A 20886-nucleotide genomic window follows, 5' to 3' on the forward strand; every position below is an offset into this window, starting at 1 on the left:
TGGTGAAAAATAAGCAGCGTGTGACCGTCTGCTGAGCAGTATAATGTTTTGTTTAGTTATCACTTGGGTTTGACTGGTTCCCATTTTTACATTGCGAACCTACACAACCAGTTTAAGAAAAGACAACTAAAGCTTACATATATCTCCCTAGTCCCTATCAAATTACATAAAACCACACAATTCCTCAAGTATCGATCTAATTTAAAATGTATGGTATGAAAAAAAAATGAATTTCTATTGTAACCTAAAAATTGGGGGGGGGGGGGTTACCGTAACATCGCTTGATAATAAATGAAGAAATCTCCCAATATAATGCTTTTCATTAGAATATTGTTAATACTTAATACTTAAAGCACAATTTAAAAGTATTGACTTACTAAGCTTACCTCACAGAAGTAGCTAGGTCATTTAGTCCACAGCAGAATCCTTTTTTTTATGTATGTGTACACGACACATTATTTCAACACCACAAATCATTGTAAACGGCATAAAAACAACAAACTGTTACTTCAACATCATAAATCAGATATCCTTTCACAAAACTTCTCAGATATTATATCAGAAACACTTAATCCATGTGCAATTTTTTTTATTAAAATACATGTGCTTGGAAAAGTTTGTTAGCATGACGTCATATATGTCGAGTAAGGCGGAGCAAACTTGTCAGTAATGTTAAGAATTTAGTGCTGTTATGGAATTCAATCAAGTAATGAATTCAATTTCATTTTTGCGTAAAATGTAAAATAATGTATTAAGGCATTTTATATCCATGTATTGCCGTATACATATGCACAGAGAGAGAGAGAGAGAGAGAGAGAGAGAGAGAGAGAGAGAGAGAGAGAGAGAGAGAGAGAGATGTTATGGAGTTCAATCAAGGAAAGAATTCAATTTAGATTTCAATTCAGAAAGAGAGAGAGAGATGTTATGGAGTCCAATCAAGGAAATAATTCAATTTAGATTTCAATTCAGAGAGAGAGAGAGAGAGAGAGAGAGAGAATATCTACACTGACTGTCTAGTATATTATCATTAAATATTATTATAAAGAAAATTAGAGAGAGAGAAAGAGAGAGAGAGAATTTCCCTTATATGTCTTGATTTTAAACTTTTTCTTAAATACACATGACTGTATTGATTTCTCTAATGCTGAATTATTTCAGAATGAATGAATCCAAACATTATAGTTGTGTACTGTGCAAAAGACGTCATACCCAAAAGGAAAGGAAAAAAGTTAATGATGAAACAAGAAGGCTCTTAGAAAATTTTTTTGCAATTTTTGATTTCTCGGAATCAGCAGTGATATGTAACAAATGCTCCCATCTTTGCTACAAGAAGAAGCAAAATATAAACACAATAGCACAAAGTCAAAGATCTGTCTCAGATGTTTATAATCCGCCGTGAAGGTACCAAGGCCTCAGAATCCAGACATAAGTCCACCGTCGGTGACACTAGCCATTCCAAGCACAAGTACAAGTCATTCATACTGTTTTGTTTGTAAGAAGCCTGACCGAAGTTAATTGTTGCTTCAACATATGCTAGATTTAGGGCCTATATTCAATGTGAATTATTTGTCCAATCCGGGTCAAGATGCTGTCCATGTCATATTGAAGATGGAATTCTTTCAAGAAATGCCTTAGAAAAATTAAAAGCCACCAAAAGTTCTTGTCATCTGAACAGAACATCGATACTTGAGCTTCTACAGCAGGCCAGAGAGGAAGTCCTTAAAAAGGAGGGTAAGCGAGTTGACTTCGATGATCCCACATTTTTGAGTGACTCTGACTACCACAACTTAACTGGACTCACTAAGGAGCAGTTTGATGACGTCCTCACTCATGTGAACAACATTAGGCCCACAAAGACGAGGTCAATCCGTACCTGCTTAGCCATCCTTCTGACAAAACTACGCTGTGGAGTGGACAACCAAATGCTCGTAACTATCTTTAATATGACAAAATATCAGGTTAACATTTCAATAAAGTTTTACATGTATTTGCAAATGGTGATATTTTCTCACAATACTGAGTATACAAATAATGAAAATATGATTTGTATCAATTAAGATATATTTTGCAGATTCGCAGGGCAGTAAGTCTGCAAGGAAGGCTCTTATGTCAGACTTCGTCCCGAGGAACATTGGATTTCCCCACATCACCAGAGAGGAGATTATTAAGACCCATACAAGGCCACTTGCACAACATCTACTTTCAGACATAACAACTGCCCCCGCAATACTGGTGCTGGACGGAACTTATATATATATCCAAAAAAGTGGAAACTACACCTTCTCCAGACGTTCCTTCAGTATGCATAAGCGCCGGCCGCTTTTGAAGCCGATGATGATGGTTTCAACGACAGGATATATCGTCAGTGTCCTTGGCCCATACCTAGCGGATCCAAAGAATAACGACTCCTCTATTCTGAACCATTCCATTCTTTTGAATACCGAGGAAATACAGAGATGGATCAAGGAGGAGGACATCTTTGTGGTATATAGAGGATTCCGTGACTCAGAATCAGTTTTAAACGACCTTGGTATTCGGATGGAGATGCCAGCGTTTATCCCGAAAGGCCAAAAAAACAACTATCAACGGAAGAGGCAAACAACTCCAGGCTCGAACAAAAGTAAATGAATGAGTAGTCTTAATGTTTTATTACTATCACTATTATAATATTATAAAAATACTTACAAAGTACATACCGGGTATGTTGAAAGATTATATCGATATGAGCATAAGCTTTTGTTTCACAGGGAAAAAATTGAAATGTTTAACTAGAGTTTGTTTATTATAGGTCAGATGGGTTGTTGAATCTGTTAACGGTCGGGTGAAAACATGGAAATATCTTGGCAAGACGCTTCCAAACAGTCAAATTCCATATATCGGACACTACGTCAGGATTGTTTGCAGTCTTTGCAACAAATATAGGCCTCCGATCACCTCAGGAACATTTGACGCTGATATTGCAGTCGCTTCTAAAATGACAATGTTGGCCAAGAAAACAAACGAACTCCAACAGTTTGTTCTTGAAAATGGTATGTTGAAAAAAAAAAAAAAAAAATAAAATATATATATATATATATATATATATATATATATATATATATATGCGGTTTTTTTTCTTATACTTGCAAATACTTATTTATAAGACATGTATACATGTATATACTATATACAGATATGTTCATATGCGTTTTGAAGATCGAAACATTTGAATACTGTAGGGCTGGATAAAAGATCGATGAAATGGACTTCCATCGATGCCGACAGCAACATCGTAAAGGATTTCCCCAGACTTGCTGAAGAGGACATTAGAGAACTCACCATCGGCGTGTATCAGTTAAAAACGGCGAAGTCTTATGCAGCAGAGCTCCTCACATATGATGGAATGTTTGAAATTCTGGTGAGCAATGACGTTCCCAATATCGTTTGTGCTAAAATTCAAAGCCGCCACACATCAGCAAAAAAGTACTCACTGTGGATTAAATACTGTGAAACTATCGTGTCCTGGTACTGTACTTGTAAAAATGGAGCACGAGTCGTTGGAATGTGTGGGCATATATCCTGCATTATTTGGTACCTGGCCTTTGCCGGACATCTTAGTAATGCAGGAGATGAGTCTCTTGGTATTCGGGATTGGACAGAGGATGTGGATGATGCAGCTCGAGCCATTGACAGCTCCGAAGAAGATGAATACGCTCTGGATAATCAGGGTCAGGAAGACTAGCAGACTTACACGTAGTTTGTGCGGTATATGTAATGTTTACAGTATGAACCTGATCAGATTTATGAAAGAAAATACGTTTCCATCAATTAAACTTAATTTTATAATTCAATTAAAAATGTAAATGCATGATTTAGATGATTTGATTTTGCTGATTTATTGATGTTGTGTTTATTAAAGACTTGTTTGTTTGTTGAATTAGAATGGATTTCCTTATTAATCTTTTCAGAAAAAATACGAAATATTAGGACTTTTATGTACTTTGAATTTATACTTGTATACATATATACATGATTAAATGACATAAATGCCACAATTTTACCTCATTTGGTCGTTAGGTTATTTTTAAAGCGCAATGCAGCCATGGATTACAATTATTATGTTATACATGTATATAATTCTTTTTTTAAAACCACAAATGACGTTGCACTGGTTCAAACGACGTCACTAAAACGTTATTAAAAGGACCCTACGTTGGAGTAGTGGTACAGATAAAAATAATGGTCTCATTATCAAAACCTTTCTATTTTATGAAATTACATAGTTGTGTCTACCTTTTGGTACAATATTGTTTAATTTGGGGATAGGGCCGTTTTTGGTGTTTACCGTACCTAGTTCTTTAACCTAAAAGGTAAAAATGTGCTTAATTTCGATGGCAGTGCGAAATGTTTTGACAATATTTCAAATAAACGAAATAGTTATATGAACCCCCAGCAAGAACTGAAAAATAGATTACTTATCGAAGGATTTATCATAAAAATATTTATGATTTAATGTCATTATTCACTTGCGCCAATGCGATTTTCATAGATTATTTACCTGTTAGAATACACCCGTCACGTGCTTAAGAAAAATATATGACGTCACAAAAATACATCAAATATAGTGTTGGGTGTCACTGTTAAGTTATGTAATAAAAGTTTTAAGAAACTCGCTCGGTTAAAGTATTTTTCGATAATTAAAATAGTATCATTTTTCGATATATATTTAGCTTCCGACTGCGTTAACATAGCCGCGTTTTGTTTACCCCAAATATGAAGGCCAATCTGTCCGCAAAGATCTAAACAGAAAATTCAACCATTTGATGAAAAATCAGGAAATGCTACTGTGTACATTTTATGGAGCAACAATAGGGGCATTAACATCCCAGAAAGAGAATGGCGTCTAAACCATTTTGTTACATTTTTCCAACATATGAACAAAATGATAGTTCCTCTGACATTGATCTTGATTCATTAAAAAAAACCCAAAATAATAGATATTTCTGACAGTCCCCTCCTGCCCAATGCAGGCATTCCTCTGACATTGATCTTAGTGATTCATCAAATAACAACATAGATATTTCTAACATCATTCAAAGTTTAGACGAATTTTCTGACAGTCCCCTCCTGCCCAATTCAGGCAGTCCCGTACAGATAAAGAAGTTGAATTCCGTAGTTGTTGGGCCAGGTCAAAATTTCAGGTACTTAAAAATGTTGAAACTAAAGAATTTAAATGTTGTAGCAGTGTAGAGTTTAAGCTATGCATGTGTATAAATGTTTAATATAATGTATGTTTGCATAAATTTCTTCAGCTCTTAAATAGCTCAGATGTTAGCAGAAGACTCGTCTCCAAATGATTCTTTCCTGCTATCTGGTAGTCCATTTGCAGAATTATCAAGAATGCTTCTTTCTGAAGATGGATCATCCTTCTACTAACAAGCTTTTTACCAGAAACGCCTGCGACACAAGATTCTGAGGGTGTTACTTGGCCAGATGAGGACCACATGTATAATTTTTAGGAGATTTTGATATTGCAAAGCTTTAAAGATAAATAAGTTAAAATAATATGTTTATTTCTTGAAGGTAAACAGGAGTATGGATTTATGGTTTGTTGCATTTCTTCAGATCTCCAGTAGCCTTACTGCCAAGCACAGGGCATATCTCCAGAGGACTAACCTCATGGCACTCCTTGTCCTGTGTTGTCCAGGAGGGAACTTCTCTCTGGGTTTGGTGATACATGTATTAGCTCTAAAGGACTGGGAAGAAGTTCAGAACCGGATATGTTAGAGTTTCATGTGTCCGAATGTGTTAGTAAACCAGATAAGGACCACAGGTTTTTAAATATAAAATTTTGAATTTTGCACTGTTAAAAATAGTAAAAAAGCACATTTTTTTCTTAACCGAAAGCAGATAAACAGGAGTATGGATTTATGATTTGCTTCATTTCTTCAGATCTCCAGTAGCCTGGCTGCCAGCACAGGACATATCTCCAGACGACCAACTTCCTGGCATTTTTTTCTGTGTTGTCCAGGGGACAGCTTCTCTCTGGGTTTGATGATAGTAGCTCTGAAGGACTGGGAAGAAGTTCAGAACCGGATATGTCAGAGTCACTTGTGTCGGAATGTGTTAGTAAACCAGATGAGGACCACAGGTATTTAATTTGAACGAATTATTGGGATCAAAACAAATTTCTAGAAAGTTTGATTAAAGCATGTGTATAGATCTATAATTACAAATTCTGTGAGGTGTGGATGGTTGGACATCTTACCTTGGGAATTTTTAAAGTTATTCTTCAAGAACATACCTTGCTGTTTAACATGGTTTAAATGTGATTCCGGCAGTTGTAAGTACAGAAATAGAAATCAAAATTTTACTGTTTATTTCAGTTTGTTTTTTGAGTGTTGCTCTATTTCCTTTAAAATTAATTAATTTGAAAGTTTCAATTTTATTCAGCATTTGGTTTTTGTTGCTCAAATAATGTATGGATAAGACTTAAGTTTTGAATTTTTACTGTTAATTGAATTATATTTATATATAATTATATTGTTCCCGGGCGTTAAAATACTGTATATATTGCTAACATATACATGTATTATAAGTAAATGAATGGTACGGGTCGATAAAATGCATCACATTATTGACATGTTGATCATTGGCCATATGTTAGATTCATAGAGTTTAAGATGCCTTTAAGGAAGGAGCAGTACTCCACACTTTGATCCCTTCAGATGTTATGAGGCCCATCTCTGCCGAGATAAAGGGATTCCGTGTATATAATCGTATGTCTACAAAATATATATACATTGTAGAACTTTTTATGTGTAGTGTCTAGCAAAATCGAATGCATTTTAAATTGATAACTCCTGATTCTTTTTAAATAAAACAGATTCAATATCTTAAATGACTTCTTTTTTACAGGATTTTCCAAAGAGACAGAGAAGATCATGAATGAAAATCATAGTTAATACATTGTATATGCTAATAATTATCTATTGAATCATTTTTTGGTGTTTTCCTTGCAGTTATATAAACGCACACAAACACTTAAACACAATGGTACCATAGGATAAAGTTCTCTAAATATCGTCGGTGTCTGTCCAGGTTTTTCCAACATATGTCTTTCGTTTGTCCAACATTAAATATGAAATTTCAAATTTTCATCTGTTTTCTGTAGCATTTTTCACATGTTTTTTTTTATTTAGTGATCATAAACTTCAAATTTTACCTGTTCCTGTTCATCCAACACTTTTATTTTACAATTTTTATGAGTTTTAATGATTTTGTACAGGAAGTTGGGGTTTGATTCAGAATATTTCAATAGAATGCAGTATATGAAGTGTAGATTTACAAACTGTGTTAGAATATATGGAAGATTCTAGTGTTTTGTCTGTCCTTTTTTATATATATAAAAACACATTTTTCCTTAGAAAGTTATCTTTTTAATGGTATAGTAAGAGAATATAAATTTATAATTTATACCATACCAAAAATAATGCTAATATTTAGTTAAAAAATTGTTCTGATATCCGTCACAGAAATTTAACACAGTACTGAAAAAGTAGCCAATTACTCATGACCTTTGACCTCAAAAGAGCTGTCAGGTCAACTTTCTATAACTACCCAACGAGATATCTTACACTACTTTAGCTCCAATCTTTTTTTCTGAAATATTGATTGGGTTATATAATTTTGTTTTATGTATAGAAAATGGTTTTTCTGCTTCCATTGCTTTGTCTGTGCCTTACAATTTGATTGAAATCCACAACTAATGGTATTTTGCTGTGACAAATTAGACATCATAGGTTGTACTGAATTAAAGTGTAGGATTTATTATAACATTTCATCGTTTAAATTTTAAAACATGTTATATGTTAAATGAAAATTAATATTTTAAAAATTACGTTGTCTTTAACTGATTTTTTAAAATGAATAACAGACTATGACTGTGTTCTTCTTATTCACAGAAAATAACAAATTCAAAAGAAAATGTACAAAATATATTGTATTTATTTGGAGATGAAATGCACTATAATGCCACATAAAAATAACAAAATTCAGTGATAATATTCTTTCTCAAACTCTACAAAATTAAGCCGACTTAAAATATATATTTATTACTTGAAAATCTACTACATTCATCATTTTGATGGTTTACACATTGATTGACTTTTCTTCATGCATACTATAAAAAAAAATTCAATGTAAATGCAATTGTTGTAACAGTTACAGAAAATTAAGGTTACTAATCTGCGTCATAAAAGTTTGTAGCCCTAGAAGAACTATATCTTGGACTGAATTGTCTAAATATGTAAACAAGTAAACTGTATTTGACCATCTGTATCGATGCTTTGTTTTTATCAGAATCTATTTGTTAACCTCTAATAACAATTCAAAAGACCGTCTTACAAACGATCGAGTGATTACGCAAACAATTGACTTCCTCATACATACCTAATACGGGACGTGAGTTTGAAACCCTCTATTAAATCTATTTGAATTAACTTTATATCAAATTTACTTTAGAAAGACGAAATAAAAATCAATAAACTAATTTTCTTAATAAATATAAAGTCATTTTGTTTCAACTGTTTTTGTAGAAATGGGGTCAAAATTACAAGGATGTATAGTTTTCTTATTTAATGTTGCTTTTTTAATGCTTTTATTTCATAAAAGCGACAGTGTTGTTTTGATAATATCTGATGCGGGAAAAAGTTTGAACACATCAGGAGAAATTTTGAACACCATTGGAAAGCAACAGTGTGTACGAGAATGCATGCGGCGGGGGGATTGTCTCTCAGTCAATTACTGGAGAAGCGAGCTACGATGTCAGCTGAACCCCTCCACAGTGGGCCCGGGGGCTGTCTTAGTACCGGACGTTAATAGTGTGTATATGGAGAAGGCATCACAGCCCCAGGTTGGTATTGCAATAAAAAAACCTTCCGTTTTAGGCATGAAATATTAATCCCAAATATAACTGAACATTTATAAGCTGAACGACTTGCAGTTCTTTATGTTAATTACGGCAAAGATAATAAAAAGAAATGTTATAGTGACTGTGGGAGTTTAATTTTCGCTCAAATTTGAAGATCGAATCAAGACTGGGATTCTTTTTACCTTTTTCTTCATGACGATAAAAGCTCGATATTGATTTTTAGTCAGAGAACTATTAACAATTATGATTATCAACTAGCCCTTATTAATTGGTACAGGATATTAAGATTTACAACACACTTATTGATACCGGTATCTCATTACTTTTTGCTTGGTTTCTCTAAAGTAACAATAAATAAAAATTCCTTTAAAAACCATAAACCATTTTTTTAATTATTAAAAGTGTTTCATTCTATGAAAATTCATTATGCAATAACATAACAATTCTAGTTCAACGGAATATATCAAACAACAGAACGAAATGGTTGATCATAAAATGGTTTATAACGGTTGATTAGGTGCGCGTCTTCTTTGAAATTTAAGTTAAGATCATTAAACATATGGAACCCTTCACGAATTTGCGTCATCCTATACAAAAGTTGCAATTTTTATATCGATTGAAGCATACCGCATAATGGGTATTTTTTGCGTGTCGAATTTTTGGCAATATAACCCTTAAAAGGTATAAAATTTTATCGTCTGCGTCTTCAGTTTCTCCGGCTTCATTAGACCGAACATAATTCAAAATTAAAAAAAATACATATTATTAAAATTACCAGATATGCTTTATGGAACAGAATATATGAAACCGAACTCACACAATGGTAGTGTTTTTATTTCCTTATTAAAAATTCAAAATACTGTTGTAAAATATAAGTATTCATACAAGTATGCAGACTGCCAAATAACTTTTAAAATGTCACAAGAGAAACAACACACATCAGTTGCTTATTCCCTTTGGAAATGAAAACAGTTTATGCACGAAAAACATGTATCTATAGTCACCGGTCACTATATCGCATACTGATTGTAACGTGTATACGACCACCTCAGCGATCCTGGTTTTCTCAAACCATTGAAGGTAATTTTTGACGGATTGAATGTCAGCGTGTACTTGCTCTTTCCACTACACAGACAACGGCTTTCGAAAAAAGTTGAGGATCAACGTTTTTCAATTTCGCCAGCTGTTATGACGTTTTGATTTTGCATACAAGTTTTGGAAACGGTCATTTAATTTGCCCTTGATGATGTTTAAGAACGTCAAATTTATTTGCTGTAGCCAGTCGGTACAGCTTGGAGGTACGTACACAATGCAGATACCCTACACTGTCAACATTTTATTTGTTGGCTGCTTTCTGTCTTAAAGTTTCGTTGTAGATGTACATCTCTATGCTATGTCATTTTAAATACAAAGAATTAAACACTCTCAGAACATTACATAAATAATACATGTTCCCTACCGGAATTATTCATCAATTTTAGAATATATGTCGTTTGAGTGGGTATAATAAATCATGAAAAGTCGATCTGGAAAAAAATAGGTGAAGTATTTTGTCTTTAAATGGACGAACCCATTAGTAATTAAATTCATGTCGTTTAAATATAATTTTCTGTTATCTGTTGATTAGTCCATTTAGGTAAATCGAGATACCGGTGTAGCACTACATTTAACCCGTAATGATAAATGAAAAAAAATTGTGGAACTTGAAGCGATAATTGCTATATTATATCCAAATCGGATGGGTGCTCGGTCAACTCTGCTCTCCATAAAACCTTGACAGGCCCCACTACAAAAAACAAGAGAATGGGCTCTGTAACATGATTGATCGTTGCTGCGAATATCTGATCCAATCGCAACGTTAGTAAATGCGCACATGGGACTATGTCCTGTCTGTATATGAAAGAAGAAGCATAATTAATTGCTTGAGTACAGTGCCTTCCCAACGATGACTTTTCAAAAAACATTGTATAATAGTGGATATTTAAGTTGCTTTACGTAGCGCGGTGAAGCTGCAATCGAGATTAATAATTGTTTGGTTTTCTTACTTCGTTTTGCATTTTCTATTAGGACGATACCTGACAAATCAACGCCTCCCGACATGCGGTGCAGGTCGCAACAAACACATTACAGTCTTGTTTATAACACCAAATACGTTCGGCTAACAGTTTGTTCTTGTCATTTTTCATTTGATCAGATAATTTGTTAATTTCTTTAATTCTACATTTAAAGTAGAACGTATCGTAAATGTTTCAGAAAGTTATTACAGTCGACATGCTTTTATTGTTATGCCATAGCGATTGCGTGTACAAGTAAACCGCATTATTTAATTTAAACCGCATTATTTAATTGGATAAAAATAGGAACTTGCAAGGGACGCAGCTCTTGGTTTTCTCGCTAGATCGTGCCAGCTCACCCCTGAATTTTGTTTTTGCTATGTGGGGTATAATTATAATGGAACATTATGATCTATACGATAAAGTCAAGTTTTCCCTTTTTTACCTTCATTCATTGCAATTGGAACCAACCTAAATAAACATTACCGCAGAATAAACATTTACAAAGACTTCAAAACTAGTTCAAAAGATAAACATATTTTAAGACGTTGACCTCTCTCGAAAGAACGGGACCTGAACCAATTTAATTTGAACTGAATAAAAAGAGGCTCCTCTAAAATATAAAAAGGAAAGTTCCATTGTATCTTCAGTTTGACGTGGAATTGGCAATGATGTCGATCATATAATTGTTTAGAACTTTAAGGCCAGTCATTGTTTATTTAGCAGGGGTTCAAGTGTTTGCAGACTTTGAAATGCAAACAACTTCATGGAAAAACGGTATCCTTGTTTATACAGAAGCGTATTAAGTATTTGCCGTTTGTTTTTCTTCACATGGGTGTTCTTGACTTTGATATCGATTCCTAGTAATCGAACTATAGAGAACATTGATCGAAAACCAGCTCCATATAGTGTCATTCTTCGTGACTTGAATCGGGGATAACAATATGCTATTCAATTAGAATACGGATGACCCGTTCTTTAAATAGGTTATATGTATTAGGAAAAATCAAGTAACAACAAAATTGGATCTGTATGATAAAGTAATAACATTTATAAATTGAACAGAAAACTAATACAAGTACATACATTATTTCGTGAAATTGTTTTCACTTAGTTATATTGAACTTAAGTTAAACGTTTTCGCTTGTTAGATGTAAAGAAGATATAAAAAAAAAACCTTAAAAAAACCCCATGAAATGTAAATGTTGAAAGCTGCCTAATGCGTTTTTGTGATCACGCATTAATGCATTTAAGATATTTTTAAGCAAAACAATTATATAACTGAAAGTTGTACAAAAACTTTTAATCAATTTCACCGGTGCATTCACATACGTTTGAAAATAAAATCGCAATTAAATAAAAGAAAAGTTGTTTGTTTACATCATAAAGAAGAAAAAAAGATTAAAATAGATAGCATGCTTTATGAAAAATTTAGAATATAAAATGTGTTTAATATCGTCATCGTGCAGGTTGGGTCATACTTACACACACAAAAGTGTACAGTTATTACTGTTTACACATACATGTAACTTATAAACTTAAAATTAAAAGATTTGTTCAAAAAGTGTTTACGTTGGTTTGTCAAAACTATTTAATAAAATATTTTAAAAGTCAGTCTAATCGACAGTCCTGTCTTTGTTTAAGTAGCCTATAAAACGGGACGAATCCTTAGAAAGAGTGACAAAAATATATATATTTTTTAAATATTTATAAGTTCTTCACGGTAAAGTTTGTTCAACAAAATAGTTTGTAAATATTTAGTTCATAAAAATATCACATACTGATTTATTCATTAACGTCTTTGCAAATGAAGATATAATTTTGTATCCATATACTTGTTTGACTTTATACATTAATCATAATCAGTATTCGATCGGATCAACGTTTTTATACATCCTAAAGTAAATTCTCCTTTAACTAAATAAATCAAAAAATAACTTGATTAAAAAATAGTTTTTATTTCATAGCTTACGAAACATTTTCCCCCATGGAATGGATGTATATTAATTTGAAGTGAAGGAATAACTTCAAAATGTGATTAACTGATGCAATAATAATGTGCAAGTTTATATATTTAAAATGAATTAAATAAATCTCTAATTTTTAAATTGATTTTTTAAACTTTTAAATCTGCTTATTATATCATACTTATTCGTTTTCATTTTCCCGCATATCGAAATGCTTATTAAGGCTTTGATTGTTTCCTAGGACTTACTTTCTGGACTTTGTTCTTCATACGCATGCGCAGACAAGTGTACAGAGTTGTCTAGTGGAACGACGTCCTGCATGGCTGTGTACAGCGGTATGAACCACATGTGTTTGTTCATGTAGACGTTTTTGTTGTGTTAGAAAAAAAAGAATTAAAATGTCCGATGATAAGGTTATAGTTATAAAAATCTATTTAACATATTTTGCTTTCACAGCTTATTATCAGAGCGCTATGGGTATACTCATATTACCGTTTGAAAAAATATGAGTATAATATATGTTTACTAAGTACTGTACTATCGATGATAATGAGTAGTACGAAATTGAAACATGGTAATATTGTCATGATAGACAATTTATAATATTCAGGTTATATATTTGATACAGATACATGTATAGGGGTTCCGGCACGTAAAGTCACCAACTCTCTCTCTATATATTTACATTTTCCAGTGTCTTTGCCAGTGATAACACTACGTATCGATTTTGTACTATATAACTCATAAAGCCAAATTGAGGCACCATCGGGGTTTGCTTATATTTATTTAAATATTTAATCGTACGATGGTTTAAAATTATATAAATATAAGTAATAAGGAATCATTCTTTGAATATTATGAGGTGATAATTTCGGTCAGGGAGTGATCAAATCTATCATAAAGCCCTTCGGGCTTTATTGGATTTGATCACGGCCCGACCAAAATTATCACCTCATAATACTCAAAAAATGATTCCTTATTCCTTATGTTATACCTTTATTTGTTCTGATTTAAAAAGTAGCAATATTTTAAGAAGATAACCATTGACATTTTAACGGAGACTAAAGATAGAAAAATAGCAAATTTTGGAATTTTAAAATAATAAAGAATGTAATTGCAGTTCATTTCAAGTAATAAAACGTACTATATGAAACATTTTGCTAATGTTTCCATTACGAAAAAAACACATTGATTTGCAAATTAATACCACATTCTGATATTCTTAGCGGCATAAGCGTAAACGCAATGGTCTTTTCTATTGCTGAAGTACAGCTTCAATTAATATACATGAAAGTTCAGGACGTGCCGGGTTATTCGGATATTTTGAAGTATCATGATAAAGTAATGAATATTCGGAGGTACCTTAGAATATGTGAATTTTCGTGATTTGTAGTACTGTTATCATAACAACGAACTTTATTCATTATATACAGTACCGATCAGACCCAACCTAATAGAAACTAAACCCTAACTAAACATTGGTTTTACTTTCGGGGGTTACTCTGGGTTTAGTCCGATTTTACTAGAGTGGACCAAGAGTAAACCAACAGTGGACACAGAGAGTGAACCCGGTCAGAGGTATACCACTGAAAGTAGACACTACATGTGTATTTGGAATAAACAAGGGGCGGGAATTACAGGCAGTAGGATGGTAAGATAAAATACGGATCTGCTTCACACTTCAGTACGTACAGTTTAGCTCAAAAGCAATTTCCAAGTTAACCCAAAGTAAACCTAAAGAAAACCCCGAGTGGACCAAATTTTTCAAAAGGTTAACCCCAAAAGTAAACCCGGGTTTAGTTGGGGTTTACTCTGGTGCTACATAGGCGTCGGAACCGGAGGGCTAAGGGGGCTTAGCCTCCCCACTTTTTTTGCAAAGTTAGACCTAACCATTAGGCATATAGCATCATAGAGGGTTCAGCCCCCCCCCCTCCCCCCCCCCCCCCCACTTTTTGTCGCAAAAATAATTGTTCCAAAATTTACCTTGAAAGGATGGGAAAAAAATGAAAAGTTGGAGTCGTAGGTATTATGGTATAATACTAGTAAGAATTATTTTTGGAACAATAAGTATACTACCCCCCCCCCCCCCCCCACCCCACGGAGATTAGGAATTTCATGATTTTGGGGAGGAAAACCTTTGGTACGAAAGAATTTTTTTTTGAACAATACGTATACCCCCCTCCCGCGGATAAGGATTTTCATGATTTTGGGAAATATTTTTTTTTTGTGTGTGCTTATCAAGATTTCTGAGGATTAGTTTAGCCCCCCCAACCCCCCCCCCCCCCACCCCCCCACACACACTTTCAATTTGCTTCCGACGCCACTGTGTTTGGGTTTGATCGGTACAATGTATTGTCATTGTGACCAAGTCAAACAGATAAATATTCATCCATTAAAACTTAAAGTATTTGAATTCATTGAAAAAATATTGTTTTTATATAAAGTTAACTTACCATTGTAATCTGCTTACAAAAAAGTTTGTATAATTTGAAGATTCATAATGTGATTATTTTATTTTATGTAACTGAAACTGATGCAAACACTTTCCAAATGTCTTAAAAATTGCTTCTGTTACTGGTAGCAAGGCTAACGATCCCTATATCAACTGCGTAGGGTGGTATACATACAACTGTATTAACCAAATACCAAATACTATGAAAAAGTTTGGTTTCTATGCGCGGACATCGACTTTTAATGATTTTTACATGGAACTGATTTTAACATTTTAAACCTTTTCATATAATTGGTTTCTTAAAAGCACCATCAATAGTATCGTCATCTACAACAACAAGTCAAACAACGACAACAAGTCCAACTACAACAATAAGTCCAACAACAACGACTACAAGTCCAACAACAACGACTACAAGTCCAACAACAACGACAACAAGTCCAACAACAACAAGTCCAACAACAACGACAACAAGTCCACCTACAACAAGTCCAACAACAACAACAAGTCCAACTACAACAAGTCCAACAACAACGACAACAAGTCCAACAACAACGACAACAAGTCCAACTACAACAACAAGTCCAACAACAACGACAACAAGTCCACCTACAACGACAACAAGTCCAACTACAACAAGTCCAACAACAACGACAACAAGTCCAACGACAACAAGTCCAACAACAACGACAACAAGTCCAACAACAACGACAACAAGTCCAACAACAACAACAACAACAAGTCCAACAACAACAACAAGTCCAACTACATCAAGTCCAACAACAACGACAACAAGTCCAACGACAACAAGTCCAACAACAACGACAACAAGTCCAAAAACGACTACAAGTCTAACAACAACGACAACAAGCCCAACAACGACAACAAGCCCAACAACGACAACAAGCCCGACAACGACTATAAGTCCAACAACAACGACAACAAGTCCAACAACAACGACTACAAGTCTAACAACAACGACAACAAGTCCAACAACAACAACTTCTACAACAACGACAACTTCAGCCCCATCAACAACTTCTACAACATTACCGACAACAACAATAGGTTTGGCATGTCTTTAAAATGTTTTTATTGCAATTTTATCATGGAGGAAAAAACGTATGTGCTCGTATTGTTAAATTAATTCCCCAAAATCGTGCAGTTTAATGTTTAAAAAAAGTTAAGGTTCAAAATCAGTATAAATTTTGATATATTTACCTACACAAGTTCCGCACTGGGCACAGAAAGTTATACACTTCAGATGCTTCTTTTTTTAGGAAGCACTATAAGTTGTCCATCAATTTTTGTTTGGAATCCCTCCGTCGGTTTGTGCTACAAAGTAGAGGAGGTTCCATTGCTTTGGCAAGATGCTAAAGTTCATTGTGAATCTAAAGGGGCACGATTGGCAGTTCTAGATATCCCGCCAAAACTTGATGTGCTCGCTGGAGGTATGTAAATTAATTAAAAAAACGTGGTCTACTTATGGGAGTAATTAGCAAAGTAATTCCACATATTTATGTACGTTTTAGTTCCTAAATTAAGCTACAACCCCAACCCCATCCCCTCATTCATACGCGGAATCTACGTACAGTGCATGAGCTTTTCTAACAAAACAACAATTTTTAAAACAGAAAAGTCTATGAAGATTCATCTGAAATTCTGACGACGATGAAGTAAAACAAGTAGTGATTGTTATTGTAAATGATTAAAAAAAATAGGCATTTACTATGAATTTATCAAACTGCATTGCAAAAAAATACATTACAGTTCCGTTAAATAACTTTTACAGATTACACCGCAGGACTTTTGTTGAACTACCAATACTATATAGGAGCATCGTACGATGCTTACCTCAGCGACTGGAAATGGGTTGATGGCCTGATAGTGGACCCCGTGTTCTTGATGAACTATCTGGTGACTGGAGGTTCCGGCAACTGTCTGGTTTGGGATGACACGTACGGTCTGTCTGACGTTCCGTGTTCCACGACTATGTCTTTCATCTGTGAAGTTCCTGTAACCACATCATCACCTCCAACGTCACTTCCGCCAATGACGCCAAGTACAGCATTAACCACAAGTAAAGTATAGTTAACATGTTCAAAATGTACTAAATGTCAACAACAGCAGGTTAAGTTTCAATATATGTATCAAAGGATAAATGAAAACCATAAGTTAAAGAGAGAAAAAAATACCAATAGTTGTTTATGTGGCATTTAACATGAAATTACACTTGCACAGCCTAATCATTTGCGTATTTTGTCTTTAATATATAAACATTTGAAGATGATACAATATTATAATGTTCTCTCAATTGTTTCTAGGAAGGTTGTCATTTTAAAGTAAAAAATCATAATACATGTAGGCATTTTCTGCAAGTTAATTACCGCCATATTCTGCGCTTAATTACATTAGGTCTAAGTCTCTCGACATACCTTGATACTTTTTAATATTGACACCATCTGCGTGCTATGATTTATCAGCGAAGTAACTTCAATACACTTTATCTTAAAAAGCCTGGTAGAAAACACAATTTACATCGTTAAATATGAAATACTATTTACTTTAGATCCAGGCTCTACTTGTCCAACGACCTTCACCTTGAACCCATCTATCAATCTCTGTTATCAGGTGGTTGAAATTGCAATGTTGTGGCTAGATGCAAAAGTGCATTGTGAGGCCAAGGGAGCCAGACTCGCGGTTCTGGACACACCAGGAAAACTTGACGCCATTTTTATTGGTTATTTTTGCTCTCTAATATTCATTGAATAAGTATGCCATTTCTTTCACTCTAAAAAAGGGAAGTCTTATCTATGCCGTTAATAGATTTTTTTTATTAATCATGATAAACAATAAAAATGTATACGAATTTTCTGCTCTTGTTCTGGATCTAGCTTTTAGAAAAAATTATGCTCGCAAAAATCATGCTTGCAGAAGGAAAATTAATTTTTGAAAAAAAAATTGCAGATTACACTGGCGGACTATTATTACATTACAACTATTTTATCGGAGCGGATTTCGACGACACTGCTGTTGAATATAAATGGGTCACCAATGCCTTGGTAGACTCCAGTGGATTTCTGTCTAATTATCCGGTTACCAGGGTAACAGGTCACTGTCTGATGTGGAGCGACCTGGATCTGCTGCGAGACTACCCCTGTAGCAGTCCCCTACCCTCGATTTGTGAGATCCCAATGGGAGCGCCGACGGGAGCGCCGACAGCCCCAACTGCTGGTAGACTAACGTTTTAACTTAAATAGTTGTGCCTATTAGAATGTTAATTCATTCAATTCAATTTTATTAAAAATATTTTTCAGTCTAGTAAAAGGTCAAACATTTAAGCAAATTTATCAACGTCTTATGAACTCATTGAAAGATTTGGTGAAAAATAAAAACCCACGATATTCATCGTTTTTATAGATATCTTCAATTGTTACTTAGTCTGGCAAATTTCATTTTTGTTTTATTTTAGTATGTATATGTAAAAAAGTAACTTAAAATAAACAAATCTTAATTATCAATCTGCTGCAGCGCCGTCTTGTCCGTTCATATGGAAACCGGAAGTATCATTGTGTTACAACAATGTAGAGGAGACTCATAAATGGTTTGAGGGCAACACAACGTGTATCAATAGCGGAGGACGTCTAGCCATTTTGAACACTCATGAAAAACTTACAGCCGTACTAAACGGTAAAAAATATATACACTTGCTTTTTGTATGCATTATTATAAAGCTCTTTTTCCTTTTGTATGCTTTTAGTCTGCTTAAATATTTGTTAACTATTTCTTTTTCAATACATCGAAGGACAATTTTACCTCAAAGATTATTTCTAAACAAATATCAATTCAAGTTGTGTTTTATCAGCATGAAGTAGATGACCAAGGTCGGGAATTTATTATTGATTATTGAATATAGCAATTTTCTCACTCGTTTGTTTCTCTTCTCTATGTGTATTTTCACTTTTATAAGATATTAAGATCTTTGAAACTGAAAGACATTAATACACTTATTGCTGTTTTTTTTAAGGAACTGTTTATTACACTAGATGATACTCAAGTTTCACACTAAATGATTTCTGAAATTAATCATTGTTAGATAGATTAAAAATCTTAGGCAATCTTGAAAAAAAATTTTCGAATGAAAATACTAGCATTATTTCGGCATTAGACGTTGATTTAAAAAAACGTCGAAAACAAAGTAACCGATGTTGAAAAGAAGTGTCGCTAAATGTAAAACTTAAATACTGATCAAACTTTTTTGTCCTACATCTAAATACAGTTGCATTTTTATGCATAACACATTGGAATTTGTCTTCCAGATTACGATTTTGGAGAAATTCTTTTTTCGAATCAGTACCATATTGGTGGTCAGTACGTTTCTGGGATCGGCTGGGAATGGGTTGACGGTTCACTGGTGGATCCAACATTGTTGGCATACTACGGCATCATTGGTGTGGATGGGGAATGTTTGATATGGGACTCGATGAATCTTCTAGCTCAAGATAAATGCGACAGTTCCTTACGGGTTCTGTGTGAAACTGTTGTGGCAATGGATTTCTCATAATAAGGACATCCATATACATGCCTTCTGAAGAAATTACTTGAAATTAAGGCTTAAATGATGAGCCTTTTGATTAAAATATTGCGTTTGCCTTCAACACTGATTTTTAACATACTTTTATTCCTTTCGGGAGAAATGGGGGGGGGGACTTTTATTCCTTTCGGGAGAATTGGGGGGGGGGGGGGGGGGGTTGTTCCCAGTTTTACCAAAGTATGGACCGATGTTCCAACGCAACAACCACTTTTTTATGCATGTTTTATTCTTATGCTAATTTTGGAACTAAGTCAACGCACTTTGAACGAACTTTTTTTTCAAATTGCGTTCATATGGTTCCAATATATTACACATAATTAAAAAACCCAGCTTAGATATAAAAAAAAACTTAAGACAATTACATATGACTAATACGTTTGATCAATTATTGTTGACATATATTTCATATAGCAATAATAAACGGGAAGTTAAAGATTTTGTTCACCTTTTAAACACTTTTTAAATCAATTAATTTATTTTAAAATTTAAATATTTATTCTTACTTAGCAGCAAATTCTTTTTGTTTTTTGACATTTTTGAATAGGACTTTGTTGTTTTTTTCTGAATATCAATGCAAGAAAGTATATAACTTTATTTGTCAGTGCTATTATGGCTATACAATCTACTCTCTTTTCATTTCTAATGAAATAATTTACGTGGTTTGAAGTTGAGAAGAGAACAGAACAGAAGAAACGAGTTTGTCAAGACGGTTTTCTAAATCACTTATTTACAGGAAATCTTATCTCTACAGTTCTTTTTACTCAAGATTGCTGAATATCTTATGTTAGGGGCATTAAATTGGGGGATAAGGGAGTTTATTCCTTTTAAAAATCAATTTAGATTATGTAAACAGGGTGTATCGTCGATTTTCCCTTCCCGGTTTCAACGACGGTAGGTCATATTAATCG

At 33.8% G+C, this 20886-nt stretch overlaps 2 protein-coding genes across 2 annotated transcripts; both read left to right on the forward strand.

Annotated features, from left to right (window-relative positions):
* The first annotated feature begins 2974 nt into the window (after positions 1–2974).
* On the forward strand, positions 2975–3721 carry LOC128185019 (uncharacterized). The gene is made up of 2 exons (XM_052854688.1): positions 2975–3029; positions 3219–3721. The coding sequence occupies exons 1-2, from the start codon at positions 2975–2977 to the stop codon at positions 3719–3721; spliced, it is 558 nt and encodes a 185-aa protein (XP_052710648.1).
* Positions 3722–5574: 1853 nt separating this feature from the next.
* Positions 5575–20104, forward strand: LOC128183808 (uncharacterized). The gene is made up of 13 exons (XM_052852964.1): positions 5575–5709; positions 5932–6130; positions 8577–8893; positions 13174–13267; positions 15691–15780; positions 15813–16080; positions 16256–16452; positions 16665–16835; positions 17177–17464; positions 17954–18124; positions 18352–18618; positions 18916–19074; positions 19704–20104. The coding sequence occupies exons 1-13, from the start codon at positions 5575–5577 to the stop codon at positions 19946–19948; spliced, it is 2601 nt and encodes an 866-aa protein (XP_052708924.1). The 3' UTR covers positions 19949–20104.
* Positions 20105–20886: the final 782 nt, after the last annotated feature.

The sequence above is a fragment of the Crassostrea angulata genome, chromosome 5, assembly GCF_025612915.1.
Source record: "Crassostrea angulata isolate pt1a10 chromosome 5, ASM2561291v2, whole genome shotgun sequence".
NCBI lineage: Eukaryota > Metazoa > Mollusca > Bivalvia > Ostreida > Ostreidae > Magallana > Magallana angulata.

What these genes read in the sequence shown, in the direction of transcription:
- LOC128185019 (XM_052854688.1), top strand. Translation starts at nt 2,975, where the DNA reads ATGACAATGTTGGCCAAGAAAACAAACGAACTCCAACAGTTTGTTCTT. An exon ending in ACAGTTTGTTCTTGAAAATG is followed by an intron (nt 3,030 to 3,218) that starts GTATGTTGAAAA and finishes TGAATACTGTAG; the next exon opens with GGCTGGATAAAAGATCGATG.
- LOC128183808 (XM_052852964.1), top strand. Translation starts at nt 5,575, where the DNA reads ATGGATTTATGGTTTGTTGCATTTCTTCAGATCTCCAGTAGCCTTACT. An exon ending in AAGTACAGCATTAACCACAA is followed by an intron (nt 17,465 to 17,953) that starts GTAAAGTATAGT and finishes TATTTACTTTAG; the next exon opens with ATCCAGGCTCTACTTGTCCA. An exon ending in ACTTGACGCCATTTTTATTG is followed by an intron (nt 18,125 to 18,351) that starts GTTATTTTTGCT and finishes AAAAAATTGCAG; the next exon opens with ATTACACTGGCGGACTATTA.